Below are 18,736 nucleotides of genomic sequence, written 5' to 3' on the forward strand. Positions count from 1 at the left end.
CGTTTCCAGAGGTGAGCATGCCTTTTCCACTAAAAATAAAAACTTGATGGAACCAAACAGTACGGAGAGGGCCTCTTGCTCTGTTTCAGAGCAGCTCCTGGAGCCTTTACGGGTATGAAAAGCAGCTCCGGGGGAGTAATTTTGTATCAAGAGTAGATTTCAACGGCGTGTTCCAAATGGGTCTCTGTGCCCCATCCCAGCCTTGTGTTCCCCTTTCCCGGCACTTCATCCCCCCGGGCCAGCGAGCGCTGCTCTCCAGCTGTCTTTAATTCCTGCTCTTTCCCAAATTCCCGGGATGTGACCGCGCCGCCGATGTCCAGCTCCGTCCCGCTCCAGGGCTGGCTGAAATCCGCCCCTTTCAGGCCGCAGTGGGAGAATCCGTGTGTGCAAACCGGGAACCGCCCGGCTGGCTCAGGATCGCTCCGGGATGGGCTCGCTGCGAGCCTCCCCTCTCCATCGGCCCTCACAGCTCCTGCCGCTCCCTGAGGGGCCCGTGAGGGGCCGGGGGGCAGTGAGAGCCTCCCCTCTCCATTCCGCCCTCGGGGCTCCTGCCCGGCGCCGCCGCACCCTGAGGGACCAGGGGCGCAATATGAGCCTCCCGTCTCCACCCGCCCTCACAGCTCCCGCCGCTCCCTGAGGGGCCCGGGAGGGGCCGGGGGCCCGGGCAGTGAGAGCCTCCCCTCTCCATGCAGCCCCTGGAGCTCCTGCCCGGCGCCGCCGCTCCCTGAGGGGCCCGTGAGGGGCCGGGGGCCCAGGCAGTGAGAGCCTCCCCTCTCCATGCAGCCCCTGGAGCTCCTGCCAGGCGCCGCCGCTCCCTGAGGAGCCCGTGAGGGGCCGGACGGGCCCGCGGCGCCTGCGCGGGGCCCCGGAAGAGGCGGGAGTGACCCGGGGCTGGAGCCGCGATTGGAGCCGGGGCTGCAGCCGGGATTGGAGCCGGGAGCGGGCCCGCAGCCGCAGCCGGAGCCGGGGCCATGCTCAGGGTGTTACGGGCCGGGCTGGCCCCCGGCCGCCCGCGGCACATCCAGGTACCGGCGGCAGGACCGCCCCGCGCCCCCATGAGGGAACGGCGCCCCAGGAGGGGAGGGAGCCGGGAGCAGAGGGGATGGAGGGCGGAGGGACGGCCCCGGACGGGCTGCAGCAGCTGCAGGGAACGAGCAGCCGCCGGTCACATGGATGAGGACAGGGAAACCGGGAATGGGCAGCAGGGCGGGCATGGAGGGGCCGCGCGGGGTGCGGGGTGCGGTGTCAGCTCGGAGGTGACCCTGAAAAGGCCACTCGGCTCGAGGTGACCGGTTCGCCATAGATTGACAGGAGGCCGTGGAGAAGCGGTTTGGCAGGTTAGCCATGGGCACAGTGAGTCCCAGGATAAATTACCTTGGAAAAGCCCTCTAAGACCATCGAGTCCCAGCTGTGCCCGATGCCCACCCTGTCTGTCCCCAGCCCAGAGCACTGAGTGCCATCTCCAGGAATTCCCTGAACACCTTCAGGGATGGGCACTCCAGACCTCCCTGGGCAGCCCTGCCAAAGCCTGAACACTCTTTCCATGGAGAAATTCCTCCTGGTGATCAACCTGAGCCTCCCCTTGCACTGCTTGAGGCCGTTTCCCCTCGTCCCATTCCTGGTGTCCTGTGAGCTGTGTTGGATCCACTCCTGGCTGAGCCAGTGCCCTTCTCTTGCCTTGCAGCTCCTGCTGACCTCCTGCAGGCACTGCTCCTCGGGGGTCCTTCCCAACGAGAGGATCAGGAACATCGGGATCTCGGCTCACATCGACTCCGGCAAGACCACGCTGACGGAGCGGATCCTGTTCTACACGGGCAGGATCGCACAGATGCACGAGGTTGGGCTGAGCTCCCACCAGGATCTTCCTGTGACTTACTCACCCCCACACTGTGTTTTTCTGCATGAGGGAGGATGCTCAGTCCGTGCAGCATCACTCCTGCACGTGGATCCACAGAATCCTGGAATGGTTTGGGTGGGAAGAGAGCTTAAAGCTCTCCCATCCCACCCCCTGCCATGAGCACGGACACCTTCCACAGATCAGGTGGCTCCAAGCCCTGTCCAGCCTGGCCTTGGACACTTCCAGGGATGGGATATGAATTCTTAGCAAACTCCTTGGACTAATTTTTTTTATTTCCCCTAAGGTGAAAGGTAAGGATGGAGTTGGAGCTGTCATGGACTCCATGGAGCTGGAGCGACAGCGGGGCATCACCATCCAGTCTGCAGCCACTTACACCATGTGGAAGGACACCAACATCAACATCATCGACACGCCAGGTAAGGGCAGCTGGCAGCACCTGGGGATTGCTGCTCCTCATGGATACAGGGGATGTGGTGCATCTTTGTGTCCCTGGCTGTTATAGAACGTGGAGTGATGGGTCCAAACTGACAGAGGGATAGATGGGGTATTGGGAAGGAATTGTTCCCTGGGAGGGTGGGCAGGCCCTGGCACAGGGTGCCCAGAGAAGCTGTGGCTGCCCCTGAATCCCTGCAAGTGCCCAAGGACAGGTTGGATGGGGCTTGGAGCAGCCTGGGATAGTGGAAGGTGTTTCTGCAGGGGTGGAATGGGCTTTAAGGTCCCTTCCCACCCAAACCATTCCATGACTCTGTGCTCCATCACTTGAGCTGGTGTCACTCAGTGTGATTCCCTTGGCTGTTGTTCCTTTCCAGTGCATTTATCATTTTTATTTGTATTTGTTATCCAGGCCATGTGGACTTTACCATTGAAGTGGAGAGGTCTCTGAGGGTGCTGGATGGAGCCATCCTGGTTCTCTGTGCCGTGGGAGGTGTCCAGTGCCAGACCATCACTGTCAACAGGCAGATGAAGCGTTACAACGTCCCCTTCCTCACCTTCATCAACAAACTGGACAGGATGGGCTCCAACCCGGCCAGAGCAGTGCAGCAGCTCAGGTTTTGGATTTACAATGATTCCTGAAATTCCATCCCCATGGCAGCTCATGAGGAACAATGTTGGAAAGGCTTCTCTTGGGAGCTGCAGTTTGGGGAATTCCTGACACAAGGTTAAATCCTGATCTGACCCAGGACAAATTTCCATTGTCCCAAAACCCCCCAATATTGGTGTCAGCCAAGACCTGCAGTGACCACAGGCTCGAGTTTGATGTTTATTTTATTGATGGAACTGTATCAGGACCCACTTTGAGAGCAGCCTCTTAGTTTTCCCTGGATCCTGCTGAAATTCCATCAGGGAGGTGACACAGGGTGCTTTGGGTTCCTGGAAGTCCTACTTACTTCCAACCTTTCCCTGCCTAATTTGATCCATGAGATAAACTTATTAATACTCATTAAGGGAGAAGCAACTCCCTTAATCAAGCAATCAATCTCAAACTGGTTTCCCCTGCTGCCTTTCCCATGGGAATTGCTCCCTGGGCCTGTTGGGATACAAAAGGTGGGATACAAAGCCCAAAACTGGGTGGTTTTTATCCATACTGGCAGATCTTGGCACTGTCCAAAGGACAAAACCCACATTTTGTGGGAGGGGAATGTTGCTCAAAGACCATTTGGAGCACACACATAGAAATTACTTTTTTATTCAATAATTCCTATTTTCTCTTTTTCAGATCCAAGTTGAAACACAATGCAGCTTTTGTTCAGATTCCAATTGGGCTGGAAGGAAACTTTAAAGGAATTATAGATCTCATTGAAGAAAAAGCAATCTATTTTGATGGGGCACTTGGGTAAGTCCTGGAAATAGTTTCTTTTCTAGCTGGAGCTGCTCTTTGCAGGAGGAATTCCTGCAGTTTCTCTTCAGAGATAAACCCAGCTCTCTGGAAGTTTGGGAAGGGCTTGTGCTGGGGCTGAGGGTCCCCCTGCAGCTCTCCCAGTGCCCGGGGCCTGCAGGGAGCTCTGGGTGGGGGTGGCTGCACAGGACTTGGTTGCTGTGAAGGGCTGGTGGCCACACTTCCCACCTGGAGAAGCAGGAGAGTGCTCCATGAGGGGATCCTGCAGCGTGTGTGGCTCCCTGGGATGAAGATCAGCTGTGGGTGAGCTGCTGGGAGGTTTTCCTGATCCCTGCCAGGAGTGGGAAGGACTCTCCCACAGCACAGATAACACGCTGATGTTCACAGGGGACTTTTTCCCAGGATCCACGTGAAGGGTGGATCGTTCTCAATCAGGGTGGTCACGCCAGGGGTGGGCAGGCTGATCCCTGTGCAGTTCCTGGGGGTGACTGTGCTCCCTGTGTGTGCAGGCAGACCCTGAGGGTGGAGGAGATCCCGGCTGAGCTGCGGGCCGAGGCTGCGAAGCGGCGCCGGGAGCTCATCGAGTGCGTGGCCAACGCCGACGAGCTCCTGGGGGAGCTGTTCCTGGAGGAGAAGATTCCCACAGCTGCACAGTTAAAGGTACCTTCCTCGTGCTGGCTGTTCCCTCACCTGTGTCCCTGTCCCCTCATTCCTCAATAAATGTATCAGGAATTCTGTTGGCTGGAGTTGTGTCACCTCAGCTGAACTCCAGCTCCCTCCGGGGAGGGCCCATTCCCAATCTGTTGAAGAATTCTGGAGAGCAGCTTTTATGGGAAGCCCTTGTGCTGGGGGTGTCCAGGGGACTGTGGGAGCAGCTCTTTGCTCCAGGAGTGGAGAAGCCCAGGAAAGCCAAGGGATTGGGCTGTGCTGCAGGAGGAATTCACAGGGATATTTTTCAGCTGGCAATCCGAAGGGCAACGCTGCAGAAATCCTTCACCCCTGTCCTGGTGGGAAGTGCTCTGAAGAACAAAGGGGTGCAGCCACTGCTGGATGCTGTCCTGGAATACCTTCCCAACCCTTCTGAGGTGGAGAACTACGCTCTCCTCAACCAGGGGTGAGTGCATCCAGCAGCAGCAGGAGTGTCCAGGGGCAGGGCTGTGGAGAGTGTCCCTGCCCATGGCACTGGGCTACCTTTAGGGACCCTTCCCACCCAAACCAGTCTGAGATTCCACGGAATAGTTTCAAAGCAGGAAACATTCCTAACAAGATCCACAGTCCTTTACCATAAGTATCAAACAGTGCCACCAGCATTTGGCACAAAGTCCCAAAGCTCCTCTCTCATTCGAGGGTTTTTACCACGTTCAGTGTTGCATTTGGACAATGATTGTCAGATAATTCTTTAGAATTAATGCAGCCCTTCAAGCATGGCCAGCCTAGAGCAGGGAGCAAATCCCGAGTGTGTAAATAGTGTTTTATTCTTATGGACATGAATCCCAGAATCCCTGAGGCTGGAAAAGGCCCCAGGATCATCAAATCCAAGCTGTGCCCAGTCCTCCCTTTGTCACCCAACCCAGAGCACTGAGTGCCACCTCCAGCCCTTCCTGGGACACCTCCAGGGCTGGGCACTCCAAACCTCCCTGGGCAGCCCCTGCCAAGGCCTGCCCACCCTTTCCATGGAGAAATTCCTGCTGATGTCCACCCTGAGCCTGCCCTGGCCCAGCCTGAGGCCGTTCCCTCTGCTCCTGTCCCTGTTCCTGGGAGCAGAGCCCACCCAGACGTGTGAACCCCAACAGCAGAGCCTGCAAATGTTTGGAGGAGGCTCCTGTGTTGGTTCCTAACCTCTGCTCCCTCTCATGCCTGTTTCTCAGGGATTCTCAGGACCAAACCAAGTTCCTGTTGAACTCTGCTCGTGACGATTCCCAGCCTTTTATCGGCCTTGCCTTCAAACTGGAGGTGAGTCTCACTCTGCACCTTCCCAGAAATGGAGAGAGCCCAGGTGGTGCTACCAAAACTCACCTACAGCAGACTTTTAAATCCTTTATACTGAAAAGCAGTTTATATTTGACTTCAATTGAAATTTAACTTCTTTTTAAAGAAAAGGCTTCAACCCTAAAATCCATAAACTCTGCCAGTTTGGAACTTCAGGGTGGGTTCTGGACCTCAAGTATTTCCTGGTTTTCTTAGTTAAAACTTGAACATCTAGGGGGTTCTTGGCTTAATTGAAATATTTTCAGGGAAAAATCCTGCGCTTGGAAACAATGGGACATGAGAGAGGAAAAGGCACAGAAATTAAGGCAAATAAGTTGTTTGCTACTTAGAGAGCAGCACTTCAGGGTTCCTGTGGAATATGGAAAATGGGTGGCCACATTCCATGGTAGCATGTGTCTCTTGGGAAGGTTTGGGAGTGAAAAATTGGTTCAGAAAATTGCCAAATTCCATTGCAGAGAATCTTTCATTTCCATTAGTAGTGTGGAAATTCACACCACATTTAGTCAGTGCAGCTGGTACTTGGAATTGGTGCTGGTGATGCCTTGTGCAGGCTGACCCAGAACAGACACTAGATGGGGTTCCAGAATAAAGCAGGGATTGATTCCAAGGATCTCCTCCATGGACCCACCTTGGGCAGCACCAGAGCCCAGCCAGGGCTGCCCCCAAGATGACCCAAAATGGCCCCAAAATGCACCAGCGCTCCCGGGGTCTCTCCCTGGGATCAGCTCTGCTCCATTCCCACCTTGCAGTTCATTGTCCCAGCCCAGCTTTAGCCCAGGCACTCCCACCCTGCTTGTTTTTCTCTCTCCAGCCCACGGGGTTTGTGCTCCTGGCCTGAGATTGGGCTCATTTGTCCTTGGTGCCCAGCTGGAGCAGGAATTGTTTTGTCTCCCTGCTCTGGGCACAGAGCTCACCATCCCATAATATGAAGCTCAGACCCACACACTAAAGCAGCACAGAATGGGAAACATAGAAATGCTAAAAGCTGAGGCATCAGTGGTTCCCAGAATGATCAGATTGTGGTGGGTTGTGCTTGCAGGCTGGCAAGTTTGGGCAGTTAACCTACGTCAGGGTGTACCAGGGGATGCTGAAGAAGTCAGATTACATCTACAACACCCGCACGGGGAAGAGGGTCAGGGTGCAGAGACTGGTCCGGATGCACTCGGACAACATGGAGGTGAGTGCATCCCCAGGGATGGGCTGCCAGCCCCTGCATCACCCTGGGTGATGATCCTGAAGCACAGGATGGTCTTTGCTTCATTTGATCCTGAATTAATCCAAGCTGAGCCCTCCCTTTTGTCCTTGGAATAAAGAGGGAGATTTGCAGGGTTTTTAACCAAGCTGGAAGTTTTTAAGGAGCTCAGTGTGAAGCTTTAAAACACAGTGTTTATGGATCTTCTATAATCCAGGTGGAGTTTGGGTGTGAGGGAAGGACGAACTCAGTCCTGGAATGGTTTGGGATGGACGGGACCTTAATGATCATCCAGCCCCGAGGGCAGGGACACGTGCCACTATGCCAGGGTGATCCAAGCCCTGTCCAGCCTGGCCTTGGACACCTGCAGGGATCCAGGGGCAGCCACAGCTTCTGTTATCCCAGTGCTGTCTGCAGAGGAATTTTCCTTCCCTCAGGATGTAAATGAAGTTTATGCTGGGGACATCTGTGCCCTGTTTGGGATCGACTGTGCCAGCGGGGACACGTTCACGGATAAAACCAGCACTGACATCTCCATGGTGAGCCCCCCTGGCCCTGGCTGCCTCAGGCACTGCCAGTCACCAGGATTTTGCTGGAATTTAAAATCCCCTTTTCCTTGGCCACACAGGAATCCATCCACGTCCCAGATCCCGTCATTTCCGTGGCTATGAAGCCTTCCAACAAGGTAGGAGCCTTTGGATCAGCCTCTTCTCCCTGAGCTCCCTCTCTTTGCTGCTTTGTGATTTCATGGAACAGTCTAAGCACTGTTGCAAAGTGTTTTATCCCAAATATCCAAGACTTTATCCCTTGGATAACCCAGAGCTGGATGCTGTCACTCAGCCAGCAACATGAACTTGAAATAAATAATTAACACTTTAATCAGGAGTTATAAATCTTCCATAAATTAACCCAAAGAGCAGAAATGCTCCAGCAGTGGGTGGGAAAACTTGAGGCTTTCTTCTTGGAGGGACTCATGGATGTTGAGTAAACCTTGGCTTGTGTTTCAGAATGACCTGGATAAGTTTTCCAAAGGCCTGGGCCGCTTCACCAGGGAAGATCCCACCTTCAGAGTCCACTTTGATGAGGAGAGCAAGGAGACCATTGTCTCTGGGATGGGGGAGCTGCACCTGGAAATCTATGCCCAGGTAATTTGGGAAGCACATCCCAAGGACTCTGCTTCTGCCTGCTTTTCCCATCTCCTCTTCCTCCTTCCTAGTCCTTCCAGCTGCTTAGGGAAACGTTGAACTTTTAAGTCAACATTTGAAGTTTCTTTCTCTCCAGTGGTTCCATTCTGAAGGCTTCTAAAAGGAAATTTTGCCTGGAATATTTTTAGGATTTGGTACAATCCATAAAAAATGTATTAAAGATTACACTTTGCTCTAGTAGCCTTTGCTTATAATAATTAATAATACCTATTGATAATTAATTTCTACAGAAAAATCCTCTCTTTCTGTGGTTTTAAGTGTATCATTGCCTAATAAAAGCTGGTGCAGGGAGAAAGGAGTAGTTAGAAGGATTTGTTTCATTCCAGCTGATGTCTATATTTTAATCTTAACACAAAAAGATGTATCTTAAATATTGACAAAATGAAAAAAAAGTGATTTTTGCCTTGAAAAACTTGAATTTTAATAACATAATTAATGTTGTTTCTTTTCCTGCATCTGAAGATGCACATCTTAAAGAAGTTTATGGGGAATAATTTGTTAATTAAAAAAGAAAAAGAGCCCCAAAAATCAATCAAACCCCCAACCAAAAAAGTGATTAATCCTGATGAAGTTCCTAAATAATTCCCAGTGGAATAACCCAAATCACTGTGGGTTTCTTCCTGCAGAGGATGGAGAGGGAATATGGTTGTCCTTGCACCATGGGGAAGCCCAAAGTGTCCTTCAGGGAGAACATCTCTGCCCCTGTGCCGTGAGTATTCCTGCTGGGAATGGTTGTATTTGTCCCCTTGGAGGCAGAGGAAATCCCTTTGGAATTCTGGGATCAGAAACACCCAGGAAGGTTTAATTTAATGTCTTGTACTGTGGTTGGTCCCCACTCCCATCACCTGCTCCCTCCAGGTGTGGGAGCTCTGAGATGTTCCCAGGGGTGCTCAGGAGCTCCCAGGGATGCTCAGGTGTTCCAGGGGTGGTGCTCAGGAGCTCCCAGGAGTGCTCAGGTGTCCCAGGGGTGGTGCTCAGGAGCTCCCAGGGGTGGTGCTCAGGAGCTCCCAGGGGTGGTGCTCAGGAGCTCCCAGGGGTGGTGCTCAGGTGTCCCAGGGAAGGTGCTCAGGAGGCTCCCAGGTGTGCTCAGGAGGCTCCCAGGGGTGCTCATGTGTCCCAGGGGTGCTCAGGAGCTCCCAGAGGTGCTCATGTGTCCCAGGGGTGCTCAGGAGCTCCCTGCTCCCGCGGCGCGGCTCTGGGCCACTCGGGCCCCGCGCTGGGGGTGCCACAGCAGGGTCACCTCCCAGGGCAGCACCTCCTGTGGGGCACACACAGCACAGTCAGCAACCCCTGCTGCCCCCCTCTAGCCAGCCTGGAGCTTTCTATGGGAAACTTGGGAATTAAACCCAAGGGAATGGGAGTGCAGGGGGTCAGGAGCAGCAGAGCCTGAGCTGGGAGGGAGATCCCTGGATTATTACAGTCAAGAGCTTCCCTTCCCAATTTTCTGTGGTTTTCCTTTCAAAACACCTGCTCAGATCCCAGAATTTTGCTGGAGAGTAGCACAGGATGTAAAGGCTGTTCTGGGAGTCAGTTTCTGCTGGAAGTTACTGGGATTGCTGAGGTCTCTGTCCTGGCCATGGAGGCATCCACAGCCCAGCTGGAATTCAGCTGAGCATCCAGGCTGCTCCAGCTGCCCCTTCCCTTTATCCCTGCCCACTGTGGCACTGGGATGTCCCAAGGGAGAGCTGTGAGGGACCAGTTTTGAACCTCAGCCATTCCCACCAAGGCAGCTGGAAGTCACTGCTGTTGTTCCTGGAATGCTGAGACAGGCAGGGATGGGGACCCTGAGCTCACCCTGCAGGATCAGATCTGTGTGTGAGCTGGAGCTCACACAGCTGCAGTCTCAAAACACCCAAAAAAGGCTTTTCAGGAGTAAAATTATTTACCTGGGACACCATTTCATGGAGTAGAACCACAAAGTCAAACTGAAGATCTTCATCACTTCTTTTCTGGAAAGACAGGATGGAAAGGGCTGAATTGGGGGATTCTCCCACCTCAGAAAAAGTGGTTCAGTTCTCTGTGGTTATCACAAAAATTCTCTGATGGATTCCAGATAAAACTGGCAGCTCCTGATCACAAAGGAAGCAGGTGGAGCTCAGGCACTGTAACAAAATGAAAAGCTCCTGGTTTGAATTTCTGTGCACTCTAAAACTGCACTGGAGACAGTGAATGTAAAGCTCTAAACTGCTAATTCCTGCCTTACAGAGAGCAGATCTGTCAGGAATTCTTTGGGATGGGAACACCTCATTCTAGAAGGTGTCAGTTTAACCCAAACAATCCCAAATAAAATTGTCACGAGCATAAGGACACTCCAGAGGCCTTTCTGGGAGTGACAGCCAGGGATTCTGAGTGACAAAATAATCCCTGGCCTTTGGAATAGATCATTTTCCTGTGTTTTCAGGGGAAAAGGGATAAAACTAGAGAGATGGCAGTTAATCTGGGTTAGTTGATAGTTATTTGTCTCCTTTGTCCTTAACTTTGTTAGAGAGGATCTTTAAACTCTTGCTGGTGCACAGCTCTGCAGCAGCTGTGAATTCTCTAAAATGCCATCAGAGGGAGCAAAACATTCACAAATCCTATTTCCACAAGGAATTCCTGTCTTTCCTTCAGACGAGAACTTCCTGGGAATTCACTGTCTGTTCAGAGGGAAAACTTCTGGAGCTTTCTGTTTTCTAAACACTAAATCCTGTTGCTTTTTCCTGGCTCCTGTGGAAAATTGCCTTGAATTGAAAGCTGATGATGACTTTAGGGTTATTTTTAACTCAGAATTGATTTTCTCTAATAGAACACAGCAAAACTGGGAGGATCTATGGAATTCTGTTAATTTAATTTATTGTCCTTGCCACAGCTGCTTAGCTCATGAATGCTTTCCAGGGAAAGCCAAGGCCAGGCTGGATGGGCTTGGAGCACCCTGGGCCATGGAAGGTGTCCCTGCCCGTGCAGGGGGGGAATGGGATGAGCTTTAAGGTCCCTCCAGCCCAGAGCAGGCTGGGATCCTGTTCCTGCTGGTAACTCACCACTTGCTTCACGTGTTTAACTTGGGCAAGGTGGAACTTGGTGTTTTCAGTGGAATTCTGCCAGATCACGTAGCCAGAGGCCACCCAGGCCAGGCGGTGGATGGGCTCCAGCTCTGGGGGAACGTTCCCATGGCTGTCTGCAACCCAAACAAACACTGGGTGTCAAAGAGAGCCCTTAACAGAGCATTATCACCTCACACAGGGTTGCTGCTCCCATCCCTCCTGTCACACAGCCTTCCACAGCTTTGGAAGAGCAGCTCCATCACCACTGGGTTTTCCTCCCACTTCACACACTCCTGCAATGGTTTGGGTTGGGAGGGCCCTTAAATCCCATCCAGAGCCACCCCTCCCGTGGCAGGGACACCTCCCACTGTCCCAGACTGCTCCAAGCCCCATCCAGCCTGGCCTGGGACGCGTCCAGGGTGTTCTCCTCCACTTTTTTCTCTGATAGAAATCCCAGGTCTCCAAGGCAGGGCTTGCTCTGAGGTGAGAGCAGTGAGAGCAGCCCCTCGTTGGGCATTTGGGGAGTTGGATGTGCCAGGACACCCTCAGAGGGAGCAGGGACAGGTGGCAGTGCCAGTGCCAGCTGGTTTTCCAGAACACTCAGAATCAGGAACAAATGCAGTGGCTGTGCTTGCAGACCCCCAAAAAGAGAAAGGTGAAGGCCTGAGCCCTCTCCCAGCCCTGGCTTGTACCTGGGATGTTCTCAGCCACAAGCTCCTTTTCCAGGCTCCTGATCCGATTGTAGAACTCCTGGTCTGCTTCCTCTGTGCTCCTGAGCTCTCCTTGCACTGTGACCTGCACATCTGGAGCAGAGGTTTTGCTGCCCAGGTGATACAGAACCTCAGCAGTGCAGTTGACAGTCCTGTCCTGGGGCAGAGTTCATGATGTGCATTATTATCTGATAGAATATGTGTATAACCAGGGTCGTTTGCACTTCTGAAAATGTCATTTCTATGTAGTTGCTGTTTTCTCTGAGTCAGGTCCAGAGAGGTTTGTGGTTATTTAAGACAAGTTTAAATTCCTGGCATTTCTGTGCATGTTTGAGGGTGGGGTTTGCTTTCTGCAGTGATGGAAGGGGCAGTGGCTGGGGTGCAGAATGTCCCCTGTGCTGTTCAGTTGGAGCTGGGTGACACTGAAATGTCCTTGTCCTCCCTGCAGCATTGCCTGGTGGTGTAGTGGGAGGTACCACATGGACAGTGGGTTCCTTTTGGTTAAAATTCAGCCTTTTTGGGGCCTGATTGGCAGTACAGAAAAGTCAGGAGCATGATTCAAAATATTAAGTGCTGTGTGCACAGAGTGTGTAATTAAACCAGTGTGACTCACTTTGTCCAGGACATCCTCCAGCTCCAGCTCCAGGTAGTACTTGTGCCCCACATCATCAATGTCCTAAAAAAGGGAAAATATTAATAACATTTGTTTTGGCAAATATTGAAGGGCTGCATCCTGGACAAAAGCAGAGCATCCCAGGATGGTTTGGGTTGGAAGGGACCTTAAATCCCATCCAGTGCCACCCCTGCCATCTGCAGGGACACCTTCCACTGTCCCAGGCTGATCCAAGTCCCATCCAGCCTGGCCTTGGACACTTCCAGGGATGGGCACTCTGTGTCAGGGCCTCTCCACCCTCATTTCTATCCTTGAACACCCCTGAATGGCCAATTTTGGGCTCCTGTGTGATGCTCCCCAAGAATTGGCTGCTTGGTTAAAACTCACCTAAAAGCCTTCAATGCTTCCCTCTATTAATTCCATTGTGCAGGTTATTATGAACTGGATCATGCCCTGTGTTTTTCTGGCTATCAAGAAGGGAGCAGGTGGGGTTTGCTGTGCCCCCGCAGTGCCAGGTGTCCCTGCAGACCCAGGGCAGGGCTCAGCTGTGTCCTGGCACGCACAGGAGCACCCAGCACCCTCCCCCTCCTGCTCGGGAGGTTCCTCCTGGCCCGGTGCCGGGGCCGTGCCCTGGGCAGGGCTCTCTCGGCGGTGCTGTCACCGCAGGTGACACACGGGGTGTGTCCCACAGCGCTGACCCGCCCGCGGTGACACCGAGCTCCTGCCAGGACCCCCAGACGGAGCCAGGCGGTGTCACCGCCGCGGTGGCAGTGCCACAACCCCAGAGCAGCTGCGGCTGGGAAGGACATTGCACATTGCCCAGCCCAGGCGGGTCACCTGAGCGGTGACACCGGGACGCGCCCGGCAGGTTTGGGATGTCCCCAGAGCGGGACCCTCCACACCTCCCGTGCAGCTGTCCCCGTGCTCTGCCCGCTCCGTGGGAAAAGCCCTTGCCGGCTCCCGTTCCCGGTGCCGGCTCCCGTTCCCGTGCCGCTTCCCGTTCCCGTGCCGGTCCCTGGCGCTCACCTGGCGCCGGGCGCGGCGCAGCTCCCGCAGCTGCAGCCCCCGCCCGGGCCCTCCCCGCAGGTACCGCAGGTACCCCACGGCCGCGGCCGCGGCTCGGGCGGCCGGGAAGTGGCTGGGAGGCAGCTCCATGGCCCGGCAGCCGCTTCCTCCTCCCGCAGGAAGCGCCGGGCGGGGCCGCAGCGGGCGGGGCGGGCTCCGCGGGACGGGCCGGGCGCTGCCGGGGCAGCGCATCCCTGCACAGCTCGGGATGGCGTGTCACACAGCGTTAGGTGGGATATCGGGAATGAATCCTTCTCAGGAGGGTGGGGAGGCCGTGACACAGATTTTCCAGGGAATTTGTGGCTGCTCCCTGAAAGTGTCCAGGTTGGACGAGGCTTGGAGCAACCTTGGATAGCAGAAAGCGTCCCTGCCCATGGAATTTTGGATTTAAATTCCCTTCCAGCCCAGGCCAGTCTGTGATTGTCTGAAATGCAGAATGGATTTCCACAGAGAGCTGTGGATAGTGTCAGGAGTGACACGTGGTATCTGGGGGCTTGTTGGGGTTTAGGTTTGAGTTCACCCACAAGAAGCAGTCTGGAGGAGCAGGCCAGTACGGCAAAGTGATCGGAGTGCTGGAGCCCCTGGAGCCAGAGGACTTCACCAAACTGGAGTTTGAGGACAGAACCATTGGCACAAATATTCCCAAGCAGTTTGTGCCTGCTGTGGAAAAGGTACAGACCTCTCTCTGTGACACAGAAAATCCTGATTGCTGTCGTGTTCCTGCAGTACCACCCACATTTGCTGTGCCTGCCTTGCCCCAGGAAAGGAGGTTTTTCCCGTTGCTCTAGTGGCAGCAGGATCACAGCTGTGTGGTTTTACTCCATGTCTTGCATTCCTGGGGTTTCCAGCTAATTCAGGAGCTGCTGTTGTCTTTGGTGGTGCGTGCTGCCTTGGTTTCCCTTGTGAGAGCCTCCTGCTCAAGCTGCTTTTTCTTGGCCTCTTCTGCTTCTGGTTGTGGCCCCACAGTTCTCCTCCCAACCCCAAAATATGTAACTTCTGTGACTTCTCTGACTTCTGTGAGGTCAGTTATAGAGGAAACTGTAATTAAGCTCCATTTCCTGCCTCAGTTCCCAAATTCTCTTTCTTTATCTCCTCTGTGACTGCCTCACTGTATAATTTATTACACACAGCTTTAATTAACCTACCAACATCTTGGAAGTCCTGTAATGACCTACAATTATTCCTTCATTTTTCCATGCTGCAACACTTAAAGATTTTTGCCAAATCCTGAAAAAAACCAGTCTTAAAGGAATCTTGTTCTCCAGGCAAGAGCTCTTTCCACACTGAGCATTCTTTGGGGTTTGGCCATGGAATCCCTTAGAAAGGCAAACCCTGAGGCCGTTTTTCCTTGTTATGTGGTTTTTGTACAATCAAGCTGAGGTGGCAGAGACTGGCAGTGCAGAGGCTGCAGTCCCTGCTGGTGACAGGGAGGTGTCGTTCCCAGGGGTTCAGAGATGCCTGTGAGAGGGGTCTGGTGTCAGGACACCGCATCTCCGGGGTGCGCTTCGTGCTGGAGGACGGCGCCCACCACATGGTGGACTCCAACGAGATCTCCTTCATCAGGGCAGGAGAGGGAGCCCTCAAACAAGGTACAGCCTCCTCCTTGGATGGCTTCTGCTGGCTGGTATCCATCCATCCATCCATCCACCTATTCCCCCTTTCCGTCCATCCATCCCTCCTTCTATCCTTCTATCCATCCATGCTTCCTTCCATCCATCCATCCATCCCTCCCTTCATCCCCCCAAAGCTTGCCCAGTTTTAGGGAGCAGAACATGTACAAGAGTTTATAGAATTCCTGAGGGAGGCACAGTAATTCCTGTGGCAGTATGAAGGAAATCCTGGAATTCAGTACAGCAACGTCAGCAGTTTCATCCTTACAGGGTAGGAGGAGAACATTTGGCCAAACTGGGCCATTTTTAGGAAACATTCCTTCACTGAAGGAGAGGTTGAACACTGGAAGGGGCTGCCTCAGGAGTGGTGGGGTGACAATCCCCGGATTGCTTAGACAACGTGTGGATGTGGCATTTCATAGTAGGTTTAGTGAGCACAGGTTGTTCTCGATGATTCTGGAGGTCTTTTCCAGCCTTACTGAGATTGTGGTTCCAGTAATGAAAGGCCAGAGCTGGAACTCCATGTGTCACTCCTGGTTTTTCCCTGACATTAACCATAAACCACCTGCAGCTGGGCACGGGAGCAGCTTGCCTTGCCCCCGGTTCACCTTTGCTGTTGGGTTGCTCACGGTGTTCTTCCCGCAGCCATGGAGAACGCTGCCGTGCGCATCCTGGAGCCCATCATGGCCGTGGAGGTGGTGGCTCCCGTGGAGTTCCAGGGGGCAGTGATAGCTGGCATCAACCGGCGCCACGGCGTCATCACGGGCCAGGACGGCTCCGAGGGCTACTTCACCCTCTATGCTGAGGTCTGTGCTCACTGCTCCTCCCCTCCCCTTCCCTTCCCTGGGTTTGATTCCATTGTTTTCCTCAGTTTACATGGGTACAGTTGTAGGTTGACTCAATTTCAATGTTCCTCCTTTATCTCCCTCCTGAAAATGATTGGAGAGGATCACTGGGTGTTTTCCTGCTGGGTGAGGGGCTCAGGACAGCCACACCCTGTGGCCCTTCTGCTTCCCAAATTATCCCTGGAGGAATGTCTGCAGACACCTCAAACCTTGCTGGTTGACTCATCACTGAATTTAGGATATTCCAGTTCCTGGTACACTCAGACTCTCAGATTTTCTTGCTGAAAACACACTGCAAATAGAAATTAATTAAAATAACAGATACTTTACAACAGCAGACCATTAAATCAGGGCTGTTTACAGACAGCACTGACTCTTTATGTCATAATTGGGATTAATTAGCTGATAGCCCAAAAGTGATGGGAAAAACTTCATTTTGAGCAAATATGTTTGGATTTTAGGTGCCACTGAACGATATGTTTGGATATGCCACGGAGCTGAGGTCTTGCACAGAGGTGAGCCCCCTGGTCCTTTTTGCTAAAACATGTTTGAATCTGTACATTTGGGCTCATTGGATCATCCTGTCCCTGGCAGCTGCAGCAGGGAATGAGATCAGATCAGACCAGAGCTGTGGAATTCCTGGCAAACAATTCTCTGTACCTGAGGAGTTTGTTTGGGTGGGATTGTGGAGGATCCCTGGGATCCCTTTACAGACAGGAGCTGTGTGCCCAGCAGGGTTGCTGATGGCCCATCCTCTCTTTCTTTTCCCAACTCTGCAGGGAAAAGGGGAATACACCATGGAATACTCCAAATACCACCCCTGTTCAGCCAGCACTCAGGAGGAAATCATCAACAAATACCTGGAAGCAACAGGGAGACTTCCTGCCAAAAAGGGCAAAGCCAAGAGCTGATGGGATTCCTCTGGAGTCCACTGAACAGTCTGTCCCAGCCTTCTCCAACAGCTCGCTTTGCCAAGCCATGGAGCAGCCCAGGCTGGCTGGGTAAGGTGGGCTCCAGTGGGATTTGGACTTGGAATTTTATCATGGAACCTTTCCTCTGGGGTGGTGTCAGCAGCACCAGGGGATCACCACGGGATTGCTCTGTGTAAATGCTCTTGTAACAAATAGATGTTAAAACACGGCTGATGATTTGTCTTAATCAAGATCTATTAAAGTAATTTTATTTTTTACTTGATACATCTTTATTTGGAAATGTTAAACTGAGGTAAGAGCTGCTGGACCAGTACAGGGTGTGGGATCTCCCTTGGCACCTGGTGCTCCAGCTTCCCTCCAGGGAGCAGATGGAATTTTCCCCTCCAAATCCTTTGGAAATGGCACAGGATCCTCCCAAGTCCCAAGCCACTGGGCAAAGCCATCAGTCACTGCTTGTCACCAAATCCATTTTCACTGGTGCACAAGGATGGAGCCGAGTTGCCAAAGCTGGGAACAAGATGGAATTACTGTGTGGCTTGGAGATGTGGATTTAATGGGCTTGGTGATGTGGATTTAATGGGTTTGGGGTGTGGATTCATGTACGGGCTTGGCTTTTGGCTCTTGGTTGGAAATCCAAACCAAAGATCCCTTTTCCCAGAATCTCGCAAGCCAGAGGCCGAGTTGCAGCTGATGTTCAGCTCAGGAATCACTTGACTGCTGACTCAAAGGCGTTAGGTGAGAAGATATTCCCATCATTCTGTATTTGTAATTATTCCCAGAATGTCCACGTTGAGTTCTCTTTCCTCCTTCGGCCCTGCTCAGCTGAAAAGTGTTTTTGCAGATTCCAGTAAACAGGGAGTGAAGTTCCAGTTCAAACCCAGCGACATTCCTGGCACAGCACTGGCGTTGCTGCTTCCCAGACAGAAACAAGTGGAGCAGCCAGGCTGCTTCTCCTCTGGAAGGGCTGGAAAATGATTTATGGAAACCTTGGGAAAGGATTTGCCAGGGCCTGGAGCTGCTGGTGGATCCCAGGCGAGAGGTGGGGTGTCCGTGTGGTGCTGCCTTGGGACAAATCCCTGATTCCCGCACATCCACGGCTTTGGTTTTGGGAACGCTCAGCTGGAATTCATTCCCAGAAAAGCCCTGCAGGTTCTCAGACATTTGGAAGTTTTCTAAAACAAGCAAATGCAGCACTTTCCCAAAATTTGGAGATGTCTGATAAAAGCGGTGTCAACATAGTGCAAGAAACAGGCTGGGTATGATTTTATTTGTGGTTTTGGAGTTTATATTTGTGTTTCTAGGGTTTATATTTGTGTTTCTGAGGTTTATTTCTATTGGTGTGATTTATATTTCTATTTATGGGGTTGATATTATGTTTAGACAGTTGTGATGTGAATTCCTGGCTGATGAGTTCTGCCAGATGTGCTGCTTCTCCACAAACCCGGGAAAGAAACAAACCCCCAAGAACTTTGCTGTATGATTTGAGGTTTTAGGCTGAAGCCTTGGCCTAAAAGCAGCTGGGGGAGACTTTGCCTTAGAATTCCACAGCTTTGCTACTTGTCCAGAAGTTCTGTGGAGGTGCTGAACTGCTGTGAGTTTGTGAGCAGCCAGTTCCACCAGCCTGGTGCCTGGGAAGTGCCTGATGCTCTATTGCAGCCCTACAGAGCAGAGGCAAAAACAAGGTAAGGAGACAAAAGCAGAGTCCCAAAGGGCCAAATCCATCCTACTTTCTTGACTTAATTCCAAAAAAAAATTTTAATCAACAGCTTCTTTAAGGAATTTTATTCCCTGATTTCACACTGCTGCTGATGAGAACTGTTTTCTCCCAGCAGGAAAGAAAACACCAGGAGGGTGTGGAAT

The 18,736-nt window shown here is 52.6% G+C and overlaps 2 protein-coding genes across 3 annotated transcripts; one reads left to right on the top strand and one right to left on the bottom strand.

Moving 5' to 3' along the window:
• Positions 1-877: 877 nt before the first annotated feature.
• GFM1 (G elongation factor mitochondrial 1) lies at positions 878-17,138 on the top strand. The gene is made up of 18 exons (XM_050977955.1): positions 878-1,025; positions 1,685-1,837; positions 2,142-2,274; positions 2,703-2,907; positions 3,576-3,692; positions 4,205-4,355; positions 4,655-4,809; positions 5,564-5,648; positions 6,724-6,861; positions 7,314-7,415; positions 7,505-7,561; positions 7,884-8,021; positions 8,708-8,790; positions 13,998-14,160; positions 14,934-15,078; positions 15,745-15,905; positions 16,406-16,459; positions 16,724-17,138. Exons 1-18 carry the CDS (start codon positions 972-974, stop codon positions 16,853-16,855), a joined length of 2,226 nt encoding a protein of 741 aa, XP_050833912.1. The 5' UTR covers positions 878-971; the 3' UTR covers positions 16,856-17,138.
• LXN (latexin) lies at positions 9,198-13,617 on the bottom strand. 2 transcript variants are annotated; one of them, XM_050977957.1, is made up of 6 exons: positions 13,451-13,616; positions 12,425-12,487; positions 11,794-11,968; positions 11,099-11,235; positions 9,968-10,030; positions 9,198-9,339 (listed from the first exon to the last, which is right to left on the bottom strand). In XM_050977957.1, exons 1-6 carry the CDS (start codon positions 13,577-13,579, stop codon positions 9,247-9,249), a joined length of 660 nt encoding a protein of 219 aa, XP_050833914.1. In that variant the 5' UTR covers positions 13,580-13,616; the 3' UTR covers positions 9,198-9,246. The 2 variants fall into 2 exon arrangements, with proteins under 2 accessions (XP_050833914.1, XP_050833915.1); XM_050977958.1 differs by lacking the exons at positions 9,198-9,339; positions 9,968-10,030 and adding an exon at positions 10,040-10,183 and having other exon boundaries at positions 13,451-13,617.
• Positions 17,139-18,736: the final 1,598 nt, after the last annotated feature.

The sequence above is a fragment of the Serinus canaria genome, chromosome 9 (assembly GCF_022539315.1).
Source record: "Serinus canaria isolate serCan28SL12 chromosome 9, serCan2020, whole genome shotgun sequence".
Lineage (NCBI taxonomy): Eukaryota > Metazoa > Chordata > Aves > Passeriformes > Fringillidae > Serinus > Serinus canaria.